The following is a 26,122-nucleotide window of genomic DNA, read 5'->3' as shown; positions in this document are numbered from 1 at the left end:
ACACAATACAAATACCACCGCTTAGTTGGAGGCATTTCAACAGTGAGCAGTGAACTGGGGTTCAAAGATTGACGGACTGTCCCATGGGAGTGAAGCCTCAATGAAAACCACATGTATCCCGAAGTATCCATCCCATAAGTACCCCACCCGCCCACCTGTTCAGGTGACGTAATAGACCTCACACAACGTATGACGTAACGATGGCGGGGGATATAGCCGTCAACGTTACTCGAGATACTACAGAACATAAATTTTCACGGTGTTGCTAAATGAGCCGACTCGATGGTAACGATCCTTGCAGTGATAAAATCTAGGCTTTGGTTCCATGCGGTCAGCAAGAGCATCAATTTCCGTGAATGATGAGTGATTCACCTTGAAGGTGGGACTTTACTATCATTGTTTCTACATGTGCCACAGATTGAGAAGAATTGCTTTGAGTTTCTTATATATTTTTTCCTTTCGAGAGATGAAAGATAGCAAATAAATGAAGAGGCAACCGCATTTTTGGAGCGAGTCTTGAACAGCAAACAATTTAATAAAGCTTGCGCCATCAAAAGGTGATCTAATTATCGCTTTGTAAAACACCTGTTAGAAATTAACAATGTGTATGATAAAGTAATGCTTTAACAGATTGAACACTATAAGATGTGTAGTAAAAAATCATTTTAGTCATTCCAGGAACGTCGAATTCGGCCATCAGATTCTTTTAGGCAATGGCAATGATTTACGTAATATCTTTCTAAAAACCATGTTATTACTTTCCCTTGTAAATAGTGTTCAGTTAAAATTGAAACCTGATAGAACCTGACAATTTTTTCAGTATATTTACATGTCGTACCACGTGGAATCTGTGAAGTTGTCAGGGCGGTTCTCATTTTCATTTCAACAGATTATCAACTCTTGCGATGTTTAAAATAAAAGTTGTAATACGGTATATTCTGGAGAGTCAGGAAACAACGCTTGATTGTTTCAATGCTTATTGGTGGGGATACCTGAAGTCCCCTTTTATGAATTTACAATTATATTTATATAATGAGCATAGAATTATCGTGTTTTTTTTTTTTTTATTTAAATGCTGTGATTTTGTGAGATCTATTTCTCCTCTTCTTCTTCTTCTTTTTTTCCCTCTAAAATGACGTTAAATATACATTATCTGTCCTTCAGTATACAGAGCCCAGTACCAAAAAAATTTGTGCAAAGAGCTGATCTTAAAGAAATAAAATGTGTAGCCTTTTGTTTTTCTTTCATAGGCCTGTCCATTATTATGGGCACGTCAGATATGTACATTTCGTTTAAAATGGATTGTTAAATAATTTATAGAATTAAGGTAATATTATGAAAAATGTATTTTCTATGCTATTTATGATTAATTGTTGACTGTTAAACCCGAGAATACACATCTGCTGTATGGGCCAAAGTTCAGCTCTTTTAATGGTTTAGTTAATTCAATGAATATTGAAGCTAATTTATAATGATGAACGGCCCTTTTTTGCTAACAGACAAGGGAACCTTTTGAAACGGAGACAACATTTTAAAAAAATCGAGTCTCTTAAAGAAAAGTGGTGCTAGATAATGTTATAAACAACGGCACTTAAAAGCGCCTGTAGAGACAGCTTCACGCAAGAGTACATACTCTCCTGTCCAATTGGACGCGCGTGTAGGAGTAAGTGCTGACCCCTCACCCCTGCGAGCAAAATGGAACCTTCCAAGTCATTTTGGAAAGCGCAGTAAATCCTCGAAAGGCAGCTGCCGCTGTCTGTGCGCGAGTGTGAGAACGCTGGTTCAATTTAAGAACTGAGCTTGACAGTAGCCGACCCAAAACGACACCGAGCACCGCGGTATAGTCAAGAAACCATCTGGTAGTTTCAGATAAGGTTACTATTTCAAAAGGTTTCGCCAGAAAGCCGGAGGAGCGATAGGCTTAAGGTAAATTCCGGCCTGACAACCGAGTCCCTTATTATCCCGGCGATTCTTTCAGCAGAACCGATTACTGTTTAAGTTAAATACCGCTTTGACAGCTGAACTTACTGAGAAAAGCGTTCGAAACCGCTGGGGGAAGTCGAGTGGTCTTGCAATTAAGCCCCATCAGAGGCCCGAGGAAAGCTGGAACTGCAATTATAGATTACAGTAAGTACGCCGTAGTTTTTCCAAGTGTGATTTGTGGCACTGGCGCCAAGCAGTCTGGACTAGCGAGTAAGAGGGGGGATTCCCGATACCTGCCCCTTATTTTCGGCTCGTAACGTTGTAGCCATGTTCGGTTCATAGTGGTTGGAAAACTCCTTTCATTTGAGATATACGGCGGCTGAGACAACCACAACACTGGCTAATTAGCTCCAGGATTTTCTTTGGGATATAAGGTTGTTTAATGTCTGAAAAACGCCGCTTTTAATGATGTGGTTGATTAGGTTGCCTTGCTTCCCCAAGATTTCCTTGTTGCTGGGGGAATATCACATGCATACATGTAGTAATTACTTCATATTGTAAGGTAAGTAAACGAGTTGATGGGTTCTGTGGTAGTATCCCTGTATTACAAAACATCACCCTTATCACAATGGTGCTCCACAGCCAAACGGGGTTGTTTGTAAACATGAAGTTTGAATAAGAGTGATGTAAATATAATTAGCCCAGATTGGTCAGACGAAAATGCCTTCGGTGATGCACCTTTGTTTTCGACTTCTTTCAGAAGAGAGAACGTTCTCTGGCTAGTTTCCTCTTTCCATAATCGTTGTTTTGCAGTCAGCCACGGACTCTAAATTACAGTGGGTTCATTACGTTGCCATCACAGTTGTACATAGCAAGAATAACTTCGGGAATTGGGCTGAATTTTTTAACCCAACTTTAAAGAAACGTCTCTCTCTCACTTTACGTTGTTGCAGCAATTTAAAGATCATTCAAAGATGCTCTTCGAAATAGAGTTTGGGGTACAAAAGTCTGGGGTTAAATAGAGTTTTCCGTCTGTTACTGAAACTAAACAATTCCTTAAACAGTCACGTAATTTCAAAACGTTACAATAAAGCCACAAACGGTCCAGATCTCTTTAAGCGCAGTACAAAGTATGAACCCCATTAAAACGTAATGTTTAAAATGTTGTATCAAAGTCTGTTGATATTGCAGTCTTATGAGATTTGTTGAATAAATATTGGGTGTCGCCTCAGAAATCATTCATGATTTACACGTTTATCACCAAGTTGTTGTAAAATTGTTATTTGAAGTCCGGAGTAAGAGCACATATGTATAGTTACATATACTATCAATTATTCGAAATAATATTAATTTTCCTAAGATCGTTTATCATACAATTGATTCTGATAAAATTCTAAATCTTGTTTCAGTTTCAGAGCACACAACCGAAAGATAATAACTTTATATGAAAGCCGCCGCCGTCGTCGAGAAGCGCGGGATTTTTTACCACCCTCCAGACTTTTTCCAGGCAGTCCATAAGCCATTTGAGCCATGGACCAAAGAATGTACATGAACACAGCGCCCGCCCTCCATCACTACCCGCATAGTCTAGCCAGCACATACAGCCTTCATCAGACTCTACAGAGACCCTCTGCTTTGCCCACCCTGTACAGTGGGGGCAGTTTTGCTTATGCCGGGACAGAACCATGGGGTCTACCGCACCCCTCGGGCATGACAAACGGATTAAGCCCGCAGTTAACGCGGGAACACCAGGAATATTTACAGAGTAGTCATGGCAGTGGGGGAGGAGGAGGGGGACACGTTGGACTTAGTTCTTCGCAAACGCGTGCGGACTCTGGTTCACTGGGGCCTTATCACGTCCCCCCTGGGCACGCGCATGGCGGAGGGCTGGGGAGTTACTCGTCGCCGTATGACAGTATTACGGGTTCCCCGCCCATTCGCTCTGCAGGCTCGCCGAAGGACGTGAATGGGAATTCCACCTCAAAATCCCCGAGTGAGTATTGATGCCAGTATCCTAGTATTATAAAGAATAAACAGCTGCTGTTATTTTTCATAACGAGAGAGGGAGCGAGAGAGAGAGTGAGAGAGAGAGATTGTCTCTCGTGTCTGTCATCGGTGTCTTAATTTCGATGTTTTTTCGTTGTTTTCTTTTCTCACTAACAAGTGAAATGCTCTAGGTAATTTATAAGGCTAGATTATCTCTCAAAAAAGTCCTTAAACAGACTAGCCATTTTCTTCAATAATTTAATCAAAATCCGTCCGCTTCAAAGCCATACGTTAGATTGCGTGTGCGTAAATATTTATCCCAGAGAAACTTTACCCACATAATGACTCTATTCAGAGCAATGAGGAAAATGCTCCCAAAACTGACGCCATTCTCATAGACGGTCTTTTCCTCTTTACTGCTGACTCAAGGACCAAAACAACAGTGCTATACGGTTGTTGTAAGTAGTTTTTTTATGGTATTACTTTACTCCCGTAATTAAACTGGGCATAGCAGCGGTTGACATTAGCTGCCGTTTTTTTCCCCGAAAAATTCAGATCAGGCACGTTTGCCGAGCTGTGGCCCTATCCCGCCCCCGTCAAGTTACGACTTCTCCCGAATATTTCTTTTTTCTGTTAATTAGAAGTGATTCGAGCGGGGCTGTGCGTGGACGCTTTGCAAAGCAGTTATAACTTAGCGTAAAACGAGGTACAGTTTCTTGTTTTAGAGAGAGAAGAGAACTCCTTTTCGTTACTGTTACTCTTTCTATTCAAAGTGCGAGGTTTGGAGCATTGTTTCAAACAGCCTTCAAATAGTATTTAGAGATGGATGTCCGCTTGTCAGAAAATTCTACGAATTAAAAAGAGCGCGTAATATATATATTCGACGAATATATATATGGGACGAACTTCTTTACTTTTAAACACTAATACTAAGTCACGTATACATTTGCGTTCTAAATTGGTGTCACAATAATTGTCTAGCTTGGGTGGATAAGACATTCGTCTAAGTGTCCAGTAAGTCCCTTGACCACTCGGGCCCGACCACACATGGCACAAATACTCGTGTTGGTGCCACACTCTTCACTAGAGTGTTATGTATGAATGTGCACTGGCAGATGTAATTTTACAAAACCGACTTGTGGACGACAAATTGCCCGTGCATATTTTCCCAGTTTCTCATTTGCAAATACATGAATCTATTCATTTGTTGTTGTTTTTTATTTACTTTTTACTTCTTGGTTTATATATATGATGTCGTTATTTTTTTATTTATTTATATACTTAAATTTCATTTGAAAGGGTAGATTCATTTTTATAATAGAGAGGTGTAGTTTGATTCAGAAAAACACATAAGTCGGTGAACGTTGCATTGTGATTTGGGCTACAGTTACGTGAACAGTAAGGGTAAAGACCGTCTCCTAAGAACCAAGTTCATTGACACAGTCTAAGTCCAACTTTATTAAGTGGTATCCCTTGCACCCCCACCCCCCCTCACTGCTCCACTTTTCTAGTATCATAAAAAAAGTGCAAGAATATGGAGTAGGTTACAGTTAAGTAGAGTAAAATATCACAAAGAATTGAAAAATATTGCAACGTTGAAGGCGTATTACAGTAGCTGAGTGTTCTAACCTAGATGCGTGACACCCATCTTTTTCAAGGGTTTATCGTGATGTATGGGTTATACCGAGGAGCCGGTGTGAGTCTGGGCGTATAGAATTACACCGACACTCGTGTAGGCTTTCCTTTAATGACTTTTAAATTGCCTTCAACAATCTAATTTCACGACGATAATTAATATTGCTATTTGCACGGTGTATGTTGGGGAATGGTAACAAAGACTTGAATAATAGCAAGGTCCGTGGTCACGCCAGAGAAAAGTTCAATTTAAGGGAAATAAGGCAGGGGAACGCGCTCTTCATGGTTGTAAAATGACTTACAAAGCATGGTCCTAGAATCAACGTGCGGTCACGAATTCCCCGTTTTGTTATACTGGCACGCGTTTTTTTTAATTCATGGTAGACTCGCAGTATTTGATCTTTGTGTTAGGTCAGAAAATATGACACTAAAAAACATAATTTCATGTTAAGGAACACGATCCTCGCCGTAAAATTCAGAGATTACTGAAAACTCTTCCCAGCATCATCATATCTCTGAAACCCAAATATTAGCTAGTTGGAGTACCTGAATTATCACAATTTTCTTGCAAAAATTATTCTCTCCTTATGAACATTAGGAACTGTTAATGTGTTTTTTCGGTGCGTGAAACACGAAGTAATGTATATATTGGTATGTGTAGTATGCGAAGAAGCCGAAAAGATGAGTCGGTTGGTCAAGGGAAATGGTCAGTTATGTCCGACGCTCTTATTGAAATCTTAAAGAGATATAGCACCTCTTCATTTGAGATTCAAATTCCACAATAAACACACTCAAAACAAAATATATTCTGAAATCTGTGCTTCCTTTACGAGGACCTGATTAAATACGTGTAGCTACACTCCATAACAATCTCTTATGTGATTATTACAAAAACCACAAAACAAACAAACAAACAAACAAACAAACAAATTCTGAATTTCGGGACGGATTCATTTACCATTGGAAAGTACTGGGAAAATTGTCGTTTTCCCCAGGACAATCCGTTTTATGGCACTTTTTCCGCCAAAATGAAGAGTTATCATCCCTTTAATCGATCGTGTTTTAAAAGAAGGTGGACGTTTATTTCTTTATTCTTGCGCTCTGTTATGCAAATAATAATAATGATAATAATGGCTACTACATAAAATAGATTTTTACACGAGGAATAACAGGACCGCAGTGTAGCGATAAATAATTTAAAATGTTCAAACTGTAGTTTTTCCAAACGGTACTACCTGCCATTGATTCTTGAAATAATGCCGTTACTCATATTATTTTTGTGTTCGTAAATTAATGCGTCGTATTTTACCATCTGAAGGCAAAAGCCATCGGAATAAATTACTCGTAGTTTAATTGAACTGCGTCTGCAAGTTTATTATTTTGGCATAGTCTTCTGAAAAAAATATAACAACATATATTGCAAAGCTTAAATTTTACGTAAACAATTTGATTATCAGAAGTTGGTAAATATATCCAAGAAGTTATAATGAGAAGGAGTAGAAACGGGACATCAATTATCTCTCTCGTCCAATCAGATCGCAGCATTCTTTTCAAAGCGGCGTCCTTTGAAATTCGATCCTCGTAACTGGTCTAATCCTCCGCTCGCCTCCGCGTGACTCAAGACGGAGAAGCTGAACCAGTGCGTATACGTCTTGATTTATTCATGTTTAATGCGAATATTTGGAAGTTATACTTAGAAAAACGCCAAGTCGATCGATATAAAGGTGAGTGAGAGTTGATAATCTGCTTTGAGCATTGTTTTATGTTCATACGGTGGCTGTCAGTCAAATTTGTCAGTGCAGAAAGCAGCGTTAGCTCGAAGATCTGAGGCCGATTCAGCGGGACCTCCATGTTTAGGACTTTTTTCTTCTTAAGTGCGTGATGTATGCACATAATTTATGTTTTTTTTGGTTAGTTAAGCACGTGCATCATTACAACACATCACTTTGGTATTAAATGAATAAATCCTTTAGATGAAAAACATCGTTTCAAATAGACAACTTTTCATCGGACTTTTTCAAAATGGCGGGTCCCTAAATTGGTAAGGGATAGTTGAGTGACAGTTTGGGACAATTTTTGGTAATTTTAACGTGATGTATGCATATAATTTATGTTTTTCTGGTTAGTTAAGCACGTGCACCATTACAATACATCATTGTGATATTAAATGAGTCAATCCTTTAGATGAAAAACATCGTTTCAAATAGACAACTTTTCATCCGACTTTTTCAAAATGGCGGGTCCCTAAATTGGTTAGAGACAGTTGGGTGACAGTTTGGGACAATTTTTGGTAATTTTAACGTGGTGTATGCATATAATTTATGTTTTTCTGGTTAGTTAAGCACGTGCATCATTACAATACATCACTTTGGTATTAAATGAATCAATCCGTTTGATGAAAAACATCGTTTCAAATAGACAACTTTTCATCCGACTTTTTCAAAATGGCGGGTCCCTAAATTGGTTAGAGACAGTTGGGTGACAGTTTGAGACAAGTTTTGGTAATTTTAACGTGGTGTATGCATATAATTTATGTTTTTCTGGTTAGTTAAGCACGTGCACCATTACAATATATCATTGTGATATTAAATGAATCAATCCTTTAGATGAAAAACATCGTTTCAAATAAACAACTTTTCTTGGGACTTTTTCAAAATGGTGGGTCCAAAATTTGATGACAGGGAACTCTCGGAATTTTTTTCAATTTTTTTTTGCAATATGATGTTTGCAGAGTTTCGTTTAGGATATAGAGTTATATTTTGTAATGAATTCTGCACTTACTCATTTCAGGTTGAAGAGAATGCAGGTGAAAGATCTTAAGTTTTGCTGGCAGATGTACATGTAGCCATAATTGAACAGTCAAAATGATTGTTTCCAGCAGCAACTTGATGAGGCACACGGCTCTGTTTTCTTACCACCACTAAAATTAAACTATAGTGCATAAGAGGTGCAAGTTTTAAAAGGGAATTTAGTGGTCCAAGTTTTAAAAGGGAATTTAGTGTTCACTGGCTAATTGTCTAAAGTATAAAATAAAATAATCACCACATCAAAATAAAAACTAACCATTTTTGTATTGCTTTAATCACTGTTGGGTGTAACAATATTGACATATTTTCATTGCTGGTACTTTGTTTTAGATATTATACAAGTTGCTCGAATGTTGAAATAAAGCAATATCAATCAATAAAAATATTTCTTTGATTTTTTCTTCTAATGAATTTAAACTATCAGTCTACTATTAGTTGGCCTCATGTTATAGACAAAGATATAAACAAAAATATGTATTAATGAAATTTTATTTAGAATCATACTAAGTGCAATAACTTATTTTCATTTCCCCAATTTTCCTGTTTAAGCTCTACCTGGTATATAAGCAATAATGTGCCAAAAAAGAAAGAAACGAGGCTGGCATACGGAAATTGCAAGTACTACTGTTTTGTGTACACGGGTGTGAATTGAATGTGTCATTCCTAGATGAAGGTAAATTTCCTTTACACGACAAAAAGAATTTAAAATAAATATGAGACTTCTACAGGTGCAAATTTTAGCGTTGAAGGTGGGTTTGTGAAATTGTTCTCATACATTCTTGATGTGAAACTAATTTTTGTATAACTGATCGGCTCTAGATCAAATGAAGGTGTATCTCGCATGATTTGAGTTTTATTTCCCAAAATGGTTGCGTCCAGGCTTGAAATCTCTCTCTACACCTTTCTGTAATCCCACCATGTTTTCTCTGTGAGATTATTAGAGACTTCGCGAGGCTTTATCCCAATTGGCTGAAGCAACCCACGTGAACGGTCTTTTGAATATGTATTAGGCACAAGCTCTCCCTAAGACCACAAGCTGGGTAATTATTAGGATTAAGCCCGTTACGAGGATAGGATGAAAGGAAACCCCTTGTTTCTACTCCTTCTCTTTATAACTTCTTGATATATCCAAGTTGCAGTGCCCTGGGCGTCTTGGTTGCGGGACACGACTTCGGATTTTCTTTTCACTGAACGTGGTACTGTTCAAAGTGTTAACATTTTCGGTCAAGGGTTTTATTTGCAGTGTAAACTACTGAGACCTAACTTTGTAATGCACGGCGTTTTTCTTTGCATTGTAGCTCATTTCAAATATTTTGTCTTAAGTGTAATGTGCGCAGAAACATCCAATAATGATAAAATATATTGTAAACAAGGCAGATTCTGTACTTTTTCAAATCTTTTTCAGATCTATACTTAATCGTGTAACTAATTTCACCAAACCATTCTAAACGAAGATCGCTGTGTGAACGGGCCTCCATTCCGCGCTTCTCATCCCGAGAAGAGAACGTGCTTTGTCCACAAATTCCTCTTAGCGGTTTAATGCCTTTGGCCGGTCAGTTCACGCACGCATTAATCACGTTAATTTCCCCTGCCCGCACCCGTCGACCTCACCGCGCGAGAAATAAAACGTCGTTCGAGGCCCATTACATCTCTCGAACCAAGCACTCTACACTGAGAAGGTCGCCTATCGCGGTTCAATTTTGCCACACAGCGACTTTCGTTATCCATTTACGGGCGGTGCGTGATATCTTGGGGTCCCGTACTAAGGATAAATGATACGCATAGAGTGAGAGACACTCGGACACGTTAAAATCCACAGCTGAACAAAGTTACACTTCGTCAGAGGCCCATGTTATGGATAGACGATGATATTGATATAATTCCAAGGAGAGGGAATGAAATATCGTCTGATTTGTGTGAAGTGTAGGATAATGGGTGATTTTTACCCTAACGATGTTATGCCGTGTTGGAGGCCATTTAATTTGACAAATTTGAATGAAGAATTTGATTCGCATCGAAGAAAGTATTTACTACTATACGACAAAAAAAATATATATACACCCACATATGTGATCATCTGAAAAACTAAGTAATTTTGTTTAAAAAACGAGTGTTTTTGATTCAGCGTATTTTTATTTGGCAACCCCGTAAACGTCCACGTAGGTCGCGGTTTGAAACGAACTGTTATTTAATTACGCGACGTATCTAGAGATTTTACTATTATCAATACTTGAATTAAATTACCGTGGAACAATTAAAGGTCGAGCGAGCAAACATTACTTTTAATTTTACATACAATTATGAATTTCAAACGACGAAGGTGAAAGAAAAATGTTTAATTTGTTCATCATCATCATGATAATAATAATAATAAATTATTTTATGCCGCATTCTATAATAATTTCAGTGTACCCTACGAAATACCGAAAGTTATGCACGTTATGAAGAACACTGACAATTTAACAAAGAAATCACACTGAAAATGAGAATAACAAAAATAATGTTAATGTGATTCCACATCTATGTACTGTAAAAGGGGAGAAAGCAAATGGTCATTAATTTTACAGATTACAAGATCGGAGAAGACATAAAATACTCTGTTATAGTAATTCGTATTTAAATATTGATTTCATATTAACGATAAAGAATGCACAAATACAAATGACTGTAAGCAGCTAAGAATTGAACGAATCAATTATCCTCAAGTATTGGAATATCGTAGGAAAATCATTCAACAGGAAACTGTCGACAATTTAAAAATGTATTTGAAAATGACAGGCTGTTTGCCGTCAGATATCAGTTGTGTTGAGTGATAAGACAGTCTCATTAGAAAATGCGTTACGCAAAAATATTGTCAAAATTTTCTAATGTCAAGTTAGTTGGTTCCGGAATTTTTTAAATCTTAGTAATATCCTAATGAAACAATGTCCCCTTCAAACAAAAATGCTAATATAACTTTAGGTACATAACATTCTTTTGTTGAGACAAGCACTATAGATGTCGTTGTCAGCTTCAGCCATTTTGATAATTTTAACTTTGTCTTATCTTAAACGTGTAAAACATATTCCAGTCAGTATAATGTTAAATCATAATGGTAGAAAGTATTGTATGTGAACTGAATTAGTTATGCGAAGCTTCTTCCATTTAAAAAATAGAATCTCTCTGTCTTTCTCCCTTTGTCCTTAGTATTTATTTTCATTCCTCCGATTGTTTACGTGTGTTGAAAAATGTTACTTATTTATAAGTGATGAGAGAAAAGATTTCCCAAGAAAGATTTTACTTGTGTTTGTCATGATTCAGTTTGTTCTCAAACCATCACGTCAAATGTGTAAAACATTATGGACGACACAAGACGTCTCCATCACGTCGCACTGGCAGACTTCAAGTCGGACGCTCTCTGTCATTTTATTCCAAGTATGGAGAGAGCTCGCGCTATGACACACGAGTATCGACGGAGAAAAGCTCGAGCGATATAGCCTTGTTTAGTACAAAAATCCCGATATCAGCCGGTCCCATTTATCACGTTGGCGATCATCCGGTATCGTTTGTTTTTATCAGAGTCCAAGCGCAATCAAAACGTCTTTTGGGGAGATCTTCAAAGGCAGGGGATGGAATTAAAACAAATGATGACACGCAAAGAAGGGCGGGGGGTCGACATGGGAAACCGATCCAACAAACTCTTGAGAATCGACGCTGCACAAATGTACTTTGGTTTCCGCCGGGTTTGTCTATTTGCGACCTTACATGTTAGATGAAAAAAGTGAGATATTTACTCGTTTATATGCCAAATTTAGGGTATTTAATCTTTGTTGAAAGTAAATAAAAAACATGTTTTTATTTAAATTATTTGACCGTCACCTCGAGCTTGAAGCAACAAGAATCGTACCATTCTCATCCAAGGCAGTTTCTGTTTCTTATCGTTTCTTTTTCTACTTTTTATTGTGTGGAGTAATATAAACGATAGATTTGTAACACAGATCAAAAAAGTAAATCGATGCAGGTGACATTTTCGGGGCCATGTCGCTTAAGAAATTCCGCCAATAAGTTTTTCCTATAATAAAGACCTAAGCCAAATAAAGCAGTGCAGAAACTTCCTAGATATGTTTATAGTCTGGAGGTGTATGATGTTTTGCTCTTTTAAGTGATATTTGACACGTTGGTAGATTTTCAGGTAAACAAAATGATGTTACTTACATGAATAAGAATTAATATGACATTAATAACGACACTTGTTTAATAATTTCTATGTCAGCGAAAATGCATCAACTGTATTGACGAAATAGCATGGTATGTGGTAACTTTTTTGAAAACAATTTTTGCCGGCACCATAATAAATAGTAACATAGTAATATCTTTTTGAAAACGAGATTTTCAACGACCACAATGATGAAATCTACACTATGATTATCCCGTCTCATGGAGGCTGTGGAATAATCTAGTTCCCACAAGATGCCGATTATTTGAGCCGGAAAAGAGAGCTCTCGTACACGGCAACTTTTAACTTCATATCACTCAGTACTTTCGTGTATTGCGCAGCGTGAAGCAAGTGCAGTCGTCACTCACCGCATGGTGATTGATAAGTCCGCACTACAACATAGTCCGATGACGATAAGTTTGTTTTAATACCGTCTGATATCCGATCCATGTTCCTATTTATTTGGACTGGCTTGTTATGAGAGCGAAGCAAGTGGTCATTCCAATGGCTGCTGCGTGTGGGATGGGCGAGACTGGCCTTCGGTGCAAAATTATCGTAGGTTCTTTCCTGAATAAAGAGCACTTCGTCTGAAAATCAACAGCGTTTTTTCACTAACGTCCAGAGTTTCACCGTCATAGATGTAGCATTTTTCATAACGTATTTATTAGTTATGTGACATAATACTATTTTTTGATAGCTTGAGGTAGTGCTTATTAGTAAAAATGTATTTAGATTTTTGGGGGACGAATAGCATTTTTGCTTATGCACACTTTGCACCAAAAAGGATAAGAAAAAATTGTTTTTGATTGCTTTTACGAAACAAATAAATTTTTTGTTCAAAATATGTTTTTGTGCAAAATCTATCTCTTTTTATTGGTATGCTTTGTTAGCATAATACCCATTGCCGCCGTTAATATTGAAAAAAATTTACCGCCCCTCATTTGTACTACGGCTGATACCCTTGCAGGCCCGTAGCCAGGGGGGTTCGGGGGGTTCGAAAAAACCGCCCCTTTTGCGGGGAAAAGGTCCACTCTGGGTAAAATTTGATCTAAGCACATGAAGTTTTTATGGGAAAAGGTCCACTTTTTCAGAAAAAGAACCCCCCTTTTGAAATTGCTGGCTACGGGCCTGCCTTGGGTAGCCTACATATCGCGATTTAAAATAATCATAAATATTTGTGGTTGAAAAAAACATAAACAAGTGACCCCATCGATTTTCAATAAATATTTTATGATACGAAGAACGAAACAGGTCAAGTGATTCTTTTAAGAAACATGAAGAGTTATTAAGTGATATTGTTTTCTTTTTTCCATTTACCGTACAGTTAACCTTTAATTTTATGTCATTTCGAAACGTTTTTATTTAATATTTGTTTAGTAACGTTCCGTTGCACTTGAAAACATCGGGACATTTTCAGACTCAAAATTTATTTTGTCATTTTTTTTTGTAGCCTGCTTTCTGTTTCCTCTTTTTGATTGTGTGTATGTGATTTTAACAGGAATTGTTTTTCTCAATTTTTCAGTTGGCATGGCAACAATAATTACATCTGAAAAGGTATAATTCTGGAAAGTTCGCTCCGCAGAATTAGCATTTATTACAGTTTTTATTTACAGATAGATATTATCGAGATTGTTATAGTAGTAATTTGATCATTTATTTCTTCAGTTCAGCTTTCTAATAATATTGTTTGTTGTTTTTGTTTTGTTCTAGCTACCTCAGACTCTGGCGCCTCCTATCAGTTAGATTTATCTGCGAAGCCAAGAAAAGAGAGGACTGCTTTTACCAAATACCAAATTAAAGAGTTAGAAAAAGAGTTTTCTGTCCACAATTATTTAACAAGATTACGAAGATACGAAATTGCAGTTTCGTTGGATTTGACAGAACGACAGGTACGTTTTTTTTTGTGATAATTTGATAATATGTCAGTTATTGAATGATATTATGAAGAACAAAATGAAAAGGCTTTGTTTGTTTGATTACAAAACAACAACGACAACAACAACAGCCATAATAATAATAATCATAATAATTATCATCATCATAATAATTATTCCTTCTGGAATAAGGGGTAGTCAAGGACAAAAACATATTCTGTAACATGAATTAGGGCAGAGGAATTGAGGCAGCAATGCTGATCATAACTGGCATATATTTTATTAACGATGGGTATTGAATGAATGACTGATATCCATATTTATGTAGACAAATAGATAAACATCTGCTTTGTTCTGATCTAAGTTTCTCGATAAGAAAAGTAATAAACATATCATATGTAAATATACAATATCCTTCTCATACGCCTTTGTTTGGCCATAGAAAAATACAGGTATTACAAACTATGACGTTAAAAATACGTGTTAATATAAACACAATTATTTCATGGGTTGTGACAGCTGCTGGGGGGGGGGGGGGGGGCGCTGGGGGGTATTTTTTTCAACAACGTCAAGCATCCCCCCTCCCTTCCGTCCCCGTCGGTATTTTTTTCCTGAATAATTTATCTAACCCTACTTAAAATGATCTTCTTTACGCGCCTGTATTATGAGCAAACGTATAGTATAAAGACCATTCAACAGATCTACGAAAGTAATTTTTGAAAAAGTCAGCAATATCATGAATACACATTCAAGTTGTTATCTCAATTACGTTGGTATGTAAATTATTTCCAAACATAATGGTGTTTGCGCAATCAACGTAGTAGGAAAGAGTACATGAAGATAGTTCTTATCATGATGATGATGATGATGATGATGATGACTTCAATATCAAGCCAACTTGGTGAAATGATGAGACCTATTAGCCCAAAATTAATCTTTAACGTTGTCGGTCGTGAGTAGTGAAAGTCGGTTTAGCGACTTGTGCTTGATTTCTGCGTGTATTGGTGGCATTTTGTTACTTTTAGACTTGGCTTATTTACTCCAAACAAAAAATAAACTCAGGCAAGTATTTTATTGAAATCTGTATCTAAGCACTGACGGCTCTAGGTTGCTAGGAAGGGAGGGGGGCTACTCCCAACCTTCCCTCTCCCAACTCCGCGGAATTAGACGGCCAGATACCGCAGAATGTTTCAAATCCCAAATTTTTCAGATATTATTTTCTGTATTTACCAAAGTCTGAGAGAATTATACGATTCATACATCAAGAAAAAGAAATCTACATGCATGCGATCATCTTCAAAAAATATTTACTAATGACAAATAAGGCGGAGAAGAATTCCCGTGACCTCTATCAAAAACTCATCTCATAATTCATACGAGCGAATATAAATAAAGAAATAAATAAGACGGATGGATGATGCACGCCCATCTGACGTGTAGGTTCCAGTGAGCCTCTGCTGCTCTGCTCTGGGCCGTTCCTGGTCTGCGTTCACACTTGCTCTTTTTTTGGATCGATTTCACCGCCCCAGGTTCACTATCAGAAAACAACACGAAAGCCTTGGTTTGGCACTTGGAGTTGCAATAAACACAATGGGCTTCAAGCACATCGACCATTCAATTTTAAGATGCATTAGGTCGTGCAAGTTCAATGCACCACTTCACTAAGTTCTTTGCACGTGTGATCAAAATACGAAATTTCTCTATTATATATTTTACATATCTTCGAGTACGATTCGTGATCACCGACCGGATCACAGAGCAAAACCATTTCTCTCTTATTTTTGAAGGGACATAAAATACATAATAAACAAACTCTTAAACTGGCATGAAATGTTAAAAAAACTTAATCCAAAACCGGGCTTGAAAAAAGTGCAATGTGAACCTGTCCTAGGACTGGCCTCGGTGTGCGGGGGCCCAGGCCTACTCGCTAACAATGGCTGATATTTAGGAAATGGTTCTGCGCCACTGGTTCGCTGCCCGGCATGTTGCCGGGAAAAGCACGTTCTCTCGCTGCCTCTGGCATAAACAACTCCTGTGATATACCAAATAAACAACAACAAGAAACAAAATCAAAATTATTAGCCTATCTTATATTTATTCAGCAACTTCTTTTAAGAATATTAAAAGAATATTAAAATATGCTAGTCAAATATATTCTGGATGCTTTATAAGCGAGTTATATAAGAAAGAGATAGATACGATAAAAAGTACATGTATATGGCTTTGCTCTCAAGATCCCGAGACACCGTTAAATTATAACGAATAGGGAAGGCACTTATTACAAATTAAAATATTCGGGAAAAGATTTAAGTTTTAATTTCTAGTTAAAGCAAATGTATGAAAGCAAATTCGGGGCTGTTTCTGTACAAATGGATCATCGCCTGGCATGTTAGTTTGGAAAGCACGTTCGAGTGTTGCTGGTGTTGAAGATTTATATAAACAAACACGTGTTTTAAACTGACTAGAACAAGAAAGATAGAAAAAAAAACGTCCATGATGTAGATATATACAACAAGAAATAGATGTAAGACTGAAATGGCATATTGGTAAAAATGTCTTAGGGGTATATTCCTTATCGAATTGAGTGTCAGTCTGTCATATATTGACTTTTTACATAGAATTTGGTAAGTTTCATGTAAGAAGTATAGCTTACGACTAGGATTCATCATATTTGAAATCTTACGTTGGGATAAAAAGTGCCAAACAAATAAAGATAGATAAAAATAAAACTGTACTTATTCAACGTGTTTTTGAGAAAAAATAGATGCACATTATGTACAGAGAACATTCTATATTTTCTTACTCAAGAGGTTTAGTAGAATCATTGTTTTGAACAACATATAAGTGTATTTCCGTCTCCCCTGTCGAACTTGAAACATACAAAAGAATCTTAAATCTAAACAATGTATTTTACCAGAAATTATTTTTAAAAAGTCAGTCATCGCCACCCCATCTTTTTTAACATTACTTCTTTTTCATTTCTGAAAACTTAAATGGCTGCTTCTCACACTCTGCATCAGAAAACCTCCATCCGCTAACCTTGCATATAGGGTGTCCCAAAAACCTCCCCTACTATATCGTCACCTTCCAGTTTCAGTATCCTTTTTGTTTAGATGACCGACCATTCAAGCGTTGGGATTTTTTTTGTTCAGCCCGTGTTTCCGTCTTCATAAAAAGCTAATTAGATTAGGTACCACTCTGAAAGACGCGCGACTCAAACACGGTTATTTTAAGTAATTTGTAAACATTAAACTCGGAATTGAAGAGAAATGCCCCATTAACTTTGCTGCTCATTAGGGCGGTTTAGTGTGATATATGACCAGGCCTGCGGGGTGCCCTAGAAATATAGCTTTTAAAGTCAAAGTAAAAATGTGAAATAATACAATAAAAAGTGTGTATAAATCGGATTATTGCTGCTTACGTTAACCCCGTGTTGAATGGGACAAAATTAGATTAAACTTCTCTGTGTTTCTGTTTGGATGTTTGATTTTGACGTTGATGTTTAAACGCAAACATTTCTGCTTTTTATTTTCTTTTTGAAATCCAAGATCCACATATTGCTCGGTTGCTTTTTATTCGTCCTCTCTCTCTCTCTCTCTCTCTCTCTCTCTCTCTCACTCTCTCTCTCTCTCTCTCTCACACACACACACACACACACACACACACAACCCCGTGTCTTCTCTCTGTGTATCTTCAGATACCAATCAACTGAATATAAAAAGAAACTCATCAAAATTAAGCAAGACGTAGACCAGACCCCGATAGTAGCATAATCTGAGCAAACAGCAATGGAACCCTGGCGGTTTGTTTTGTTTGCTGTTTGGTCTTTTGAAGTTTTGGCGCATGTGATCCGCCTTGAAAAGGTGGTTGGCTTGCCCTTTTGCCTGTGGGATCTGTTGCGTGGTGAGTGATACGTTGGGGGGGGGGGGGTTAGTTAAAGGGAGGGGGAAATGGGGGTAGAGAGAATTGTGTGTGTGTGTGTGTGTGTGTGTGTGTGTGTGTGTGCACGTACGTTTGTGTGTGTGTACGCACGCGCGCGCGTGTGTGTGTGTGTGAGAGAGAGAGAGAGAGAAAATCACCTTAATTTTCGCCATAAGATTTCTTCTAACTTTGCAATAAAAAGATATATTATTTAGATCTTACATAATTTTTTATTATGGTTGTTGTTGTTGTTGTTGATTATGATGTTTAAAGCAGATATAGATTTGATTAGGTAAAGGAAAATAGATGAAGCAAGGGTTGTAACATGTCTGCAGGGCAAGGACCGTAACGTGATCCAGCGACTGTGAGCCTTGGTCTGTTTTCCCACCTTTTTGTCTTTGGTGGTCCTTGGAGAATTTTATTACAAATTTAGCGCCAGAAGTTTGAGCAAAGTCTAGATTATTCTCATGTCTGTCAATATTTGGCTCTATTCCCATAGATTTTAGATCGATCTATCCCCGCGGGGAGTCTCACTAGATTACTTTCAAATAATCCGACTTAAATGTCCGTCCCGCCTACTACAAGCTGTAAGGGGGTAATTAACTTTCGTGTCCGCCCGGCTGACAGCTATTTAGCGTGAACCCCCAGGGAGTTAGGTCGATCTAAAGTAGGTCGATCTAATCTATGGAAATGGGGTGTTTGTGTTTTTATAGAAATTAGTCAAAAGGCTCTCAAGTACTGGTGAGTTCTGATTAGACCTTTACTTGCCTTGCAGATAAATCGACGTTCTAATTGAGAACTGCATCAGCATCAAATATGTTATATTCATTACAGCGTACATGAACGGGCTAAATAGAGTAGAAAATGTTGAAAAACATAAATAATAATCATGCAACAGACTTTTAGTACAGATTAGTATCATAACTGAATAACACCCCATTTCCATAGATTAGATCGACCTACTTTAGATCGACCTAACTCCCTGGGGGTTCACGCTAAATAGCTGTAAGCCGGGCGGACACGAAAGTTAATTACCCCCTTACAGCTTGTAGTAGGCGGGACGGACATTTAAGTCGGATTATCTGACAGTAATCTAGTGAGACTCCCCGCGGGGATAGATCGATCTAAAATCTATGGGAATAGAGCCTAAGTGAGGCAATAAAGGGAGGTATAATATGCCAGTGAATCTTATATGACCACGTGTGTTGTGAATTATATTCTAAAACTACTACCCAGCAAACACATAACGTTACTAAAACGTTACCATAACGTTAATTTTACCAAAAACGTCAAGGTCACGTTATGGTAACGTTTTAAAACGTTCTGTGTTTGCAAAAAATGCAAGATAGCTACTTTAATTTATTATCAGTCGGAATTATTTATCTGCAGTGTTAAATTTTAACTCTTATTATGGTGAATCGAAGAGATGACATTTAGGCACTAAGCCTGGACTCGGGAAAACAGGGGAAACGTTGAGTTTTGATAATTATTTCGAAAAAATGCATAAACGGAAAAAATGGGGGTTGACAAGTCCTGCAAAAGGAAACTCCTTCACTTCTAGTGATCTATGTTTTGCCTTGCGTCTCTGAGAATGCATTATGCGCCTCGGATTACAAATTACACATTACAAATCTATCGCCAGCGTGAAAGCTCCGTCGATCAGCGATCTGATAATCGTGCTTGTTATCATCATCATCATCATCATCATCATCATCATTGCCGTCATCATCATTGGTATTCCGGGTTGACGAATGATGCATTATTTCAATTCTTCAAACAACGTGAAAAATATCCTTGGAGTAATTTTTTTTTTGCTTGCAGTGCCTCCTGTAAGTGATTTGTTCTCTCAGCAAAGGGGAGGGTTAATTTCGTTCGCAAGCACTTAAAAAAATCCGAAATTAAAAAATGTGATTTTTAGTTTATATGCCTTAGTAAAATAACACACGCCGATGAGCCACACCCGAGAAGGCGGGGGGAGAGGACAAGAACAGACGGCAGATTCTACCGATAATGGGCTATCGAATGTCGTAATAGCGCTATCGAGTGTCGTAATAGCATACCGAGCCTCCACCTCGCTGCTCCCGAGGCACGCAGCCCCCTCTGCATCGCCGTCTTGCTCTTCTCATTAAAACAGAAACACATCTGGCGCACAGCTGTTAAGGCAGTTACGGGCCATCCATCAGTAAGCCTCGGTGCCTATGGTAACATCATAAGGAAGTCGTTAAGATTGTTGATTATGCTTTAACTCGCCCGGCACATTTCACCACGAGACAGGCCGAGCTGCGCACCTCAAAGCTGGCATCAAAGAAACTGGTGCATGCTAGGTCAGGGTGCCGCGTTGGGTGGAGGAATAAAATGAAATTAAAAATGGTATCGTAATTCACACAAAAAATGATGGGACTTTGTTGTTAGTGGCGGTGGTGGTGGTTTTTTTACGTTGCCGCGTGATGCCTAAAAACGCGATGTTTTTTGTTTTGTGCTTTTTTATCAGAAAAAACGTGGGTTTTTTAATTAATGGGTCACAGACTAAGATGACTGCAGAAAAATTATTAATTCAATTACTCAGTCCATTTTGACTGACAATGTTCAGAAATAGTTCGGGTCACTTGATGTGGTAGAACCGCCCGAGTTAATAAAAAAACAAACTATCGCTTGGTATCTACTTCTTTTACGTATAGGCTCAACCGTTTTATACAGTTTAAATCGTAAAATGAAAGGATTCTATCGGCATTGTTGTTATTTTTCATTAATGTAGTTTGAATTACAAAATCGCCTCAATTACATGCCCTTATTTAAACACAGAAAATAGTGTCGCGCGCATAACATATCGCAACGGTTAGGGTTGTTTACGACTTATTAAAATTATCTGTCTATCCTACAAATAGTTCAGTTTTTAGCGGACTCTTATTTTGAAGTGCTCCGTTGTTTTCCTTTAAATGAAAGAATGTTTTGATATTTCAAATATGTATGGTAACATAATGTAACGCATTAAAAATACGTGAAGAGCACTGAATAAAATATAATACGGGCTCTAAAATTTGTTTGGTTAAAAGAACGTTTTCAACAGCTTGGCAAGTGTGACAGCAAAGAACCAACAAGACAATTCAATAAATACAGTTAATCAGTCCGCACTATGCCTTTATATAATGTTTTATATTCGTTTAATTTAATGTTTTAATCGTTGTTGATCAAAGCCTGAGTGTGTTTTTGTGTTTGTCATTTTTTATTTTCGATGTTCTGTGAAATATGTATTTATTGAATAATGAAAAGTTGTCTAATTTTAAAGAATAAAACACTTTAATTCTAAGCAGCAAAATTATAAGTATTTGTATATATTAAAATCGTGCAGTTCGACACAGTTCAGAGAGTTCAAAAATAAGGCTACGTCACGGTCATATATTGAAAACGAAAACAAAATCCCTTTTGACGTCACTGCTGATGCTCGAAAAGAAGCGCCAACGTTTTTTTTCTTCTAGACCGACTTTTTGACAAACAGTATCTTAGGATACATGAAAGTTAAAAAAGAACGATACTTTAAGGTAAACTTCATGCCACGGTATTATTTTGTTATCAAAATCATGTTATGTTGAATGTTTGAAGTTATCAAATATACAAACAGTACGCTGAATACTGCGATTCGTTTTTATGATGGATTCCATTTTATTTACATATGTAGCAGCCACTCACTGTTATTTATAATTATGTCATTTATTTAATATCAATAAGAAACAAAAGGCATAATCTTTTTAAGAATTAAAAATTTGGCAAAGTTAGATATAGGATTGTCGGTTTAAGCAGGTCGAACTAAAGAAAAGCTAAATAAACTGGAATCAAAGGATTTCTTTTAAAAAATGGAAATTTTAAAGATAGGTAAAGGACCGCCAAAAACACTGAAAAGGCTAAGGAGCGCTTTCAAACATACATTTTTCAAAAGTGTCTATTTTTTGTCCAAAAATATGCACAAACCCCATAATACATGTAACACATTAGTAAACCTTTCGTCTTCCTTTAAAGAAAAACTCTGCAGTGTGCGCCGAGTTAGACTTATGTAAATAATATAAAAAGTAGGATCTATTTATTCAGAAGAACTGTCAAATTTTTATTGGGGGTGAGGAGTTGCGGTTATGATACAAGAGTAGATATCATAAGAATGATATATGATAAAGGTTTAAAAGATAGTAGAAATTGTTTACAGATTCAAAGGGTCACCGAATGCGCTGGCATGGAAAGAGAACAAGCATTTTATCAAAATGAAAAAGATAAACATAGTTACGTAGTCCCCGCTTATTTGCAGATCACTTTCACTGTCATTTGCCTAAATTAACTCTCTCTCTTTCTTTCTTTCTTTCTTTCTTTCTTTCTTTCTTCCGCGAGCGTTGTGAATTCCAGAAAATAGTTCTTGTCGACGTTGATACCAGACGAACTACGTATAAAGATAAAAAATATCGACGTCTATTGATTGCCTGCTGGGATGTAGAGATGCGAAACATATTCAGCGCATGTAAAATAAGGACTTATAAGTTTTTAAGCAAAGTTGTTTCATTAATACGTTTTACGGGATGTTTGTTGGTGTTTATTATGGCACATGTATGTAACTGAAATATACGCACCGTGGTTTAGTTATTGAATTTTTAAGAATCACCGTGTGCAGTTGCATTTAGGGTAAACGTTATTTCTGAGCGAAAATCTTTTCATAAAAAAATCTTTTCACACTTATCGGTCATTCAAATAGAACTTTTTTCACCTTACAAATAGATTCACTGGGCAAAAAGGCAGTTATTAACAGCTGAAATCTCGTGCCATCTTGCGGCGGCTTTTTAAGAATATAAATTAGAGAAAGGGTAAAAGCAGTAATATTTTATTTTAAAAAGTGTAGAGGTATTTTTACTCAATTTTTAAATATGCCGCTATTTTCACTTCGCATTTTCATGTCATGCATTTTTGGGGGGTTCTTTTTTTCTCTGAAGCTCATCTGTAAAATATCTGTATCAAACTACGCCGGCACAAATATCAATCTAACTATGACTTGCTGGCATCTCGCAATGCTGGGATTATTTTTATACACAATTATTCAGTGAAGAATTTTATTTGATGAAAATGGGAACGAGATATAAACTGCCCTTTTCAGAACTTTTTCATGTGATTGCTTGGTGTATAAACGAGACCTATTTTCCAAATGTTAAAATTTCAAAAGCAAACATGGAATCGGCTTTTGAAGGTTCATGGGGTTGTTTTTTCTCTTCAGTGGTGCCGTACTTTTGCTCCTCCCCTCGTGTGCGTGAGTATATAACTCATCTAATGCTCTCCCCCGTATAAAAATAGTTTATTCGGTGCCAGATTTCTCGGCTTTTTAGCCCCCGAATGCCCATCAGCAGGCAGGTTAGTCGGCACTTATAGTTCAGATAGCCCATCAAATCTACATTAAGAGCACAGAGGTGACTGGGGCAAGTAGAAAACCAGGAACGAACAGGAGATTAAATATGATGTCTTCATCCCAATAAGCCGCCACGAGCACGCAAGGAGCCTTGTTATTTGATAAAATGGTCGGCGATTTGTTTCTACGCGTCGTTCAGGAATTAAATTTATAGTCCAAGTGTTTAATGGCATTTAATAATCCACGAGTGCTGTTTTATTTTATTTTTGTTCGCCACTGTGGAGTTTTTCAAAATAAGGAAGTTCTTAAGATATTCTCTTTGTCTGCTGGATTTTTTCACCTTTTTTGCAGAAGAAAGACATATCCCACTGGTTATCTACTATCCACAGTTATTTGTCCGTAAATGAGCCTGTTAAATCTGTTGTATTGCATGTAGATGTGATTTATTATGATCGGATTTATTTGGGGGGAGGGGTTACTTGATTCATACGTTTGTTTTCAAAAGAAACAAGAAAGAAAAATAAAATGTAAGACTATAAACGGCCTCACTGTATTGGGAAAAATGTTCTTTACCTTTTGTCAACAGCCTATCAAGTGCAGTAGTAGTCAAATTATCCTTTTACTAACACCAGAAAAAAAGGAAAATGTAAAATCAATACAAAAACAAAATAATGGATAACACTACAACCATCCGTCATATTTAAGGTGAAATGCGTAAAGTGAAATATGGTCCTCGTGTCTTGAAATAGATACGCATCATGCTCTGTATAAGTAAAATGTTTCTTGACAAACACGAAAAGATGTTGTGCAATTTAGCTGTAACAAATTACGAAAAACATTGAAAGTATGTTCCTCTGTATGTAAAACTGAAATTTTAGTACTTGTTTTTTTTTTTTTTTCTTTTTAAGGAAAAAGTGTTCTCGGAAATAATAATAACAAAATTCGACCCAGTAACAACATTATATACTCAATTTAATAGCGTTAGATATTAAGGGCATTTTTTAAAAGAAAGTTTATTACAAATTTTAATTGATAATGTTATCAAGAAGACAAAATCGATTTACATTTGATCGTTGAATAGCAACTTCAGTTTCACTTTCGTTTCAGGTTAAAGTGTGGTTTCAGAACCGCCGTATGAAGTGGAAGCGGGTCAAAGGAACGCAGATGGTCAAGGACAAAGTGACCGGTCAGTTAAAGCCCGTGGATTCCCTCCCTTCGTCTGTAGGAGACTCAATAACGACGCATGGTCAGATCTCACCCACGGCCAGCCAAGGCAGCCAGGGGGCGCCTTATGATGACCAACACGCGCCTATACAGAGGAGTCCTTTCAGTAAAGAACAACAGTGAACTCTTGTCTTCTGGTTAACTTCATACGATCTAATTACAGGACAGCAACGAGCAGTGTGCCAAGTTTCCTTGAAGTTTGGAATAGTTGGGAAAATTACTGCAGCGCTGTGTGTATTCACCCTAAAGTATAAAGCAGAGAAAGACCTCGGTACAATAAAAAAAAAACGCCGTGCTTACACCCCACTACAGTACAGCAATAAAAAATGCGACAATCCATGCGCCTTCTTACGCGCTTTGCTGCTGAAAAGTTTGACGTTACACGTGCCAGCTTTTACGACGAGGCTGTTTTACACGCCTTGCATAGTACCTTATCTTTACTGTGCGTATACCTCAGAACCAAGGAAAAACTGGTTCTTTTGAAGCAACCAGAGATGAACAGCATGTAATGAACAAAACGCTTCGCTACAGTTAAGTCCGTCCGAAATTATATTAAACTGTGAGTATTTTAAGGTATTTTTACTCAGTAAGTAAAAGCATTCTTGCTAGCCAGACCAGTGGAAAAGGGCAACTAACATCGAGCAATTATACACGCCATAAGTTGAAGAAAAGGTCGTATCAATGCAGGATTGAACAATATCTAGGGCAAAAAGGCAGCGGTAAACATCTGTAAGTTAAAGAAACCCATTATGTGAAGCATTGGTGCCACTTGTACAGAATCGAAAACTATGTGTTGGGTGAGAGTTCCTGGTGCTTCTTTCATAACCTCAAAACTGTCTATGCATTTGCAATATTTTAGTCATCATTTGGTAAAAATATGAAATCCTTGTTTTGTTATTTTTGTAATTATATACTAATGCAAATATATACATATATTATGTAAAGGCAGCGAAAGAAATGAATAAATAAATGGCATTCATAGAAACATAATGTGCAAAAGGAGTTATACTTCTGTCCCCAGTTTTGGTGTTCCTTTTTCCTATGTTCATTATTAGGGTAAAGTAATAATAATAATTATGATAATCAATAGTTACTGTTTGTAACAAACTATAATAGATCAGAAAATTATCTGATTTAAGCCAAAAGAAACTCAAAACTAGTTTTAACAGGTCTATCAAAAAAC

General features: G+C 37.1%; 1 protein-coding gene across 3 annotated transcripts; it reads left to right on the top strand.

The window, feature by feature from the left end:
- The first annotated feature begins 1,703 nt into the window (after positions 1-1,703).
- Positions 1,704-25,929, top strand: LOC106163149 (uncharacterized). Of its 3 annotated transcripts, none has more exons than XM_013540670.2 (4): positions 1,704-1,926; positions 3,333-3,916; positions 14,257-14,435; positions 24,823-25,929. In XM_013540670.2, the coding sequence occupies exons 2-4, from the start codon at positions 3,454-3,456 to the stop codon at positions 25,060-25,062; spliced, it is 882 nt and encodes a 293-aa protein (XP_013396124.2). In that variant the 5' UTR covers positions 1,704-1,926; positions 3,333-3,453; the 3' UTR covers positions 25,063-25,929. The 3 variants fall into 3 exon arrangements, with proteins under 3 accessions (XP_013396124.2, XP_013396116.2, XP_013396130.2); XM_013540662.2 differs by having other exon boundaries at positions 1,704-2,127; XM_013540676.2 differs by lacking the exon at positions 1,704-1,926 and adding an exon at positions 2,230-2,485.
- The last annotated feature ends 193 nt before the right edge of the window (positions 25,930-26,122 follow it).

Source organism: Lingula anatina, chromosome 7, assembly GCF_051362555.1.
Source record: "Lingula anatina isolate TDL-2025a chromosome 7, LinAna3.0, whole genome shotgun sequence".
Classification (NCBI taxonomy): Eukaryota; Metazoa; Brachiopoda; class Lingulata; order Lingulida; family Lingulidae; genus Lingula; species Lingula anatina.
The sequence above is the reverse complement of the archived record's forward strand: the minus strand, read 5'-3'. Positions and strand labels throughout refer to the sequence as shown.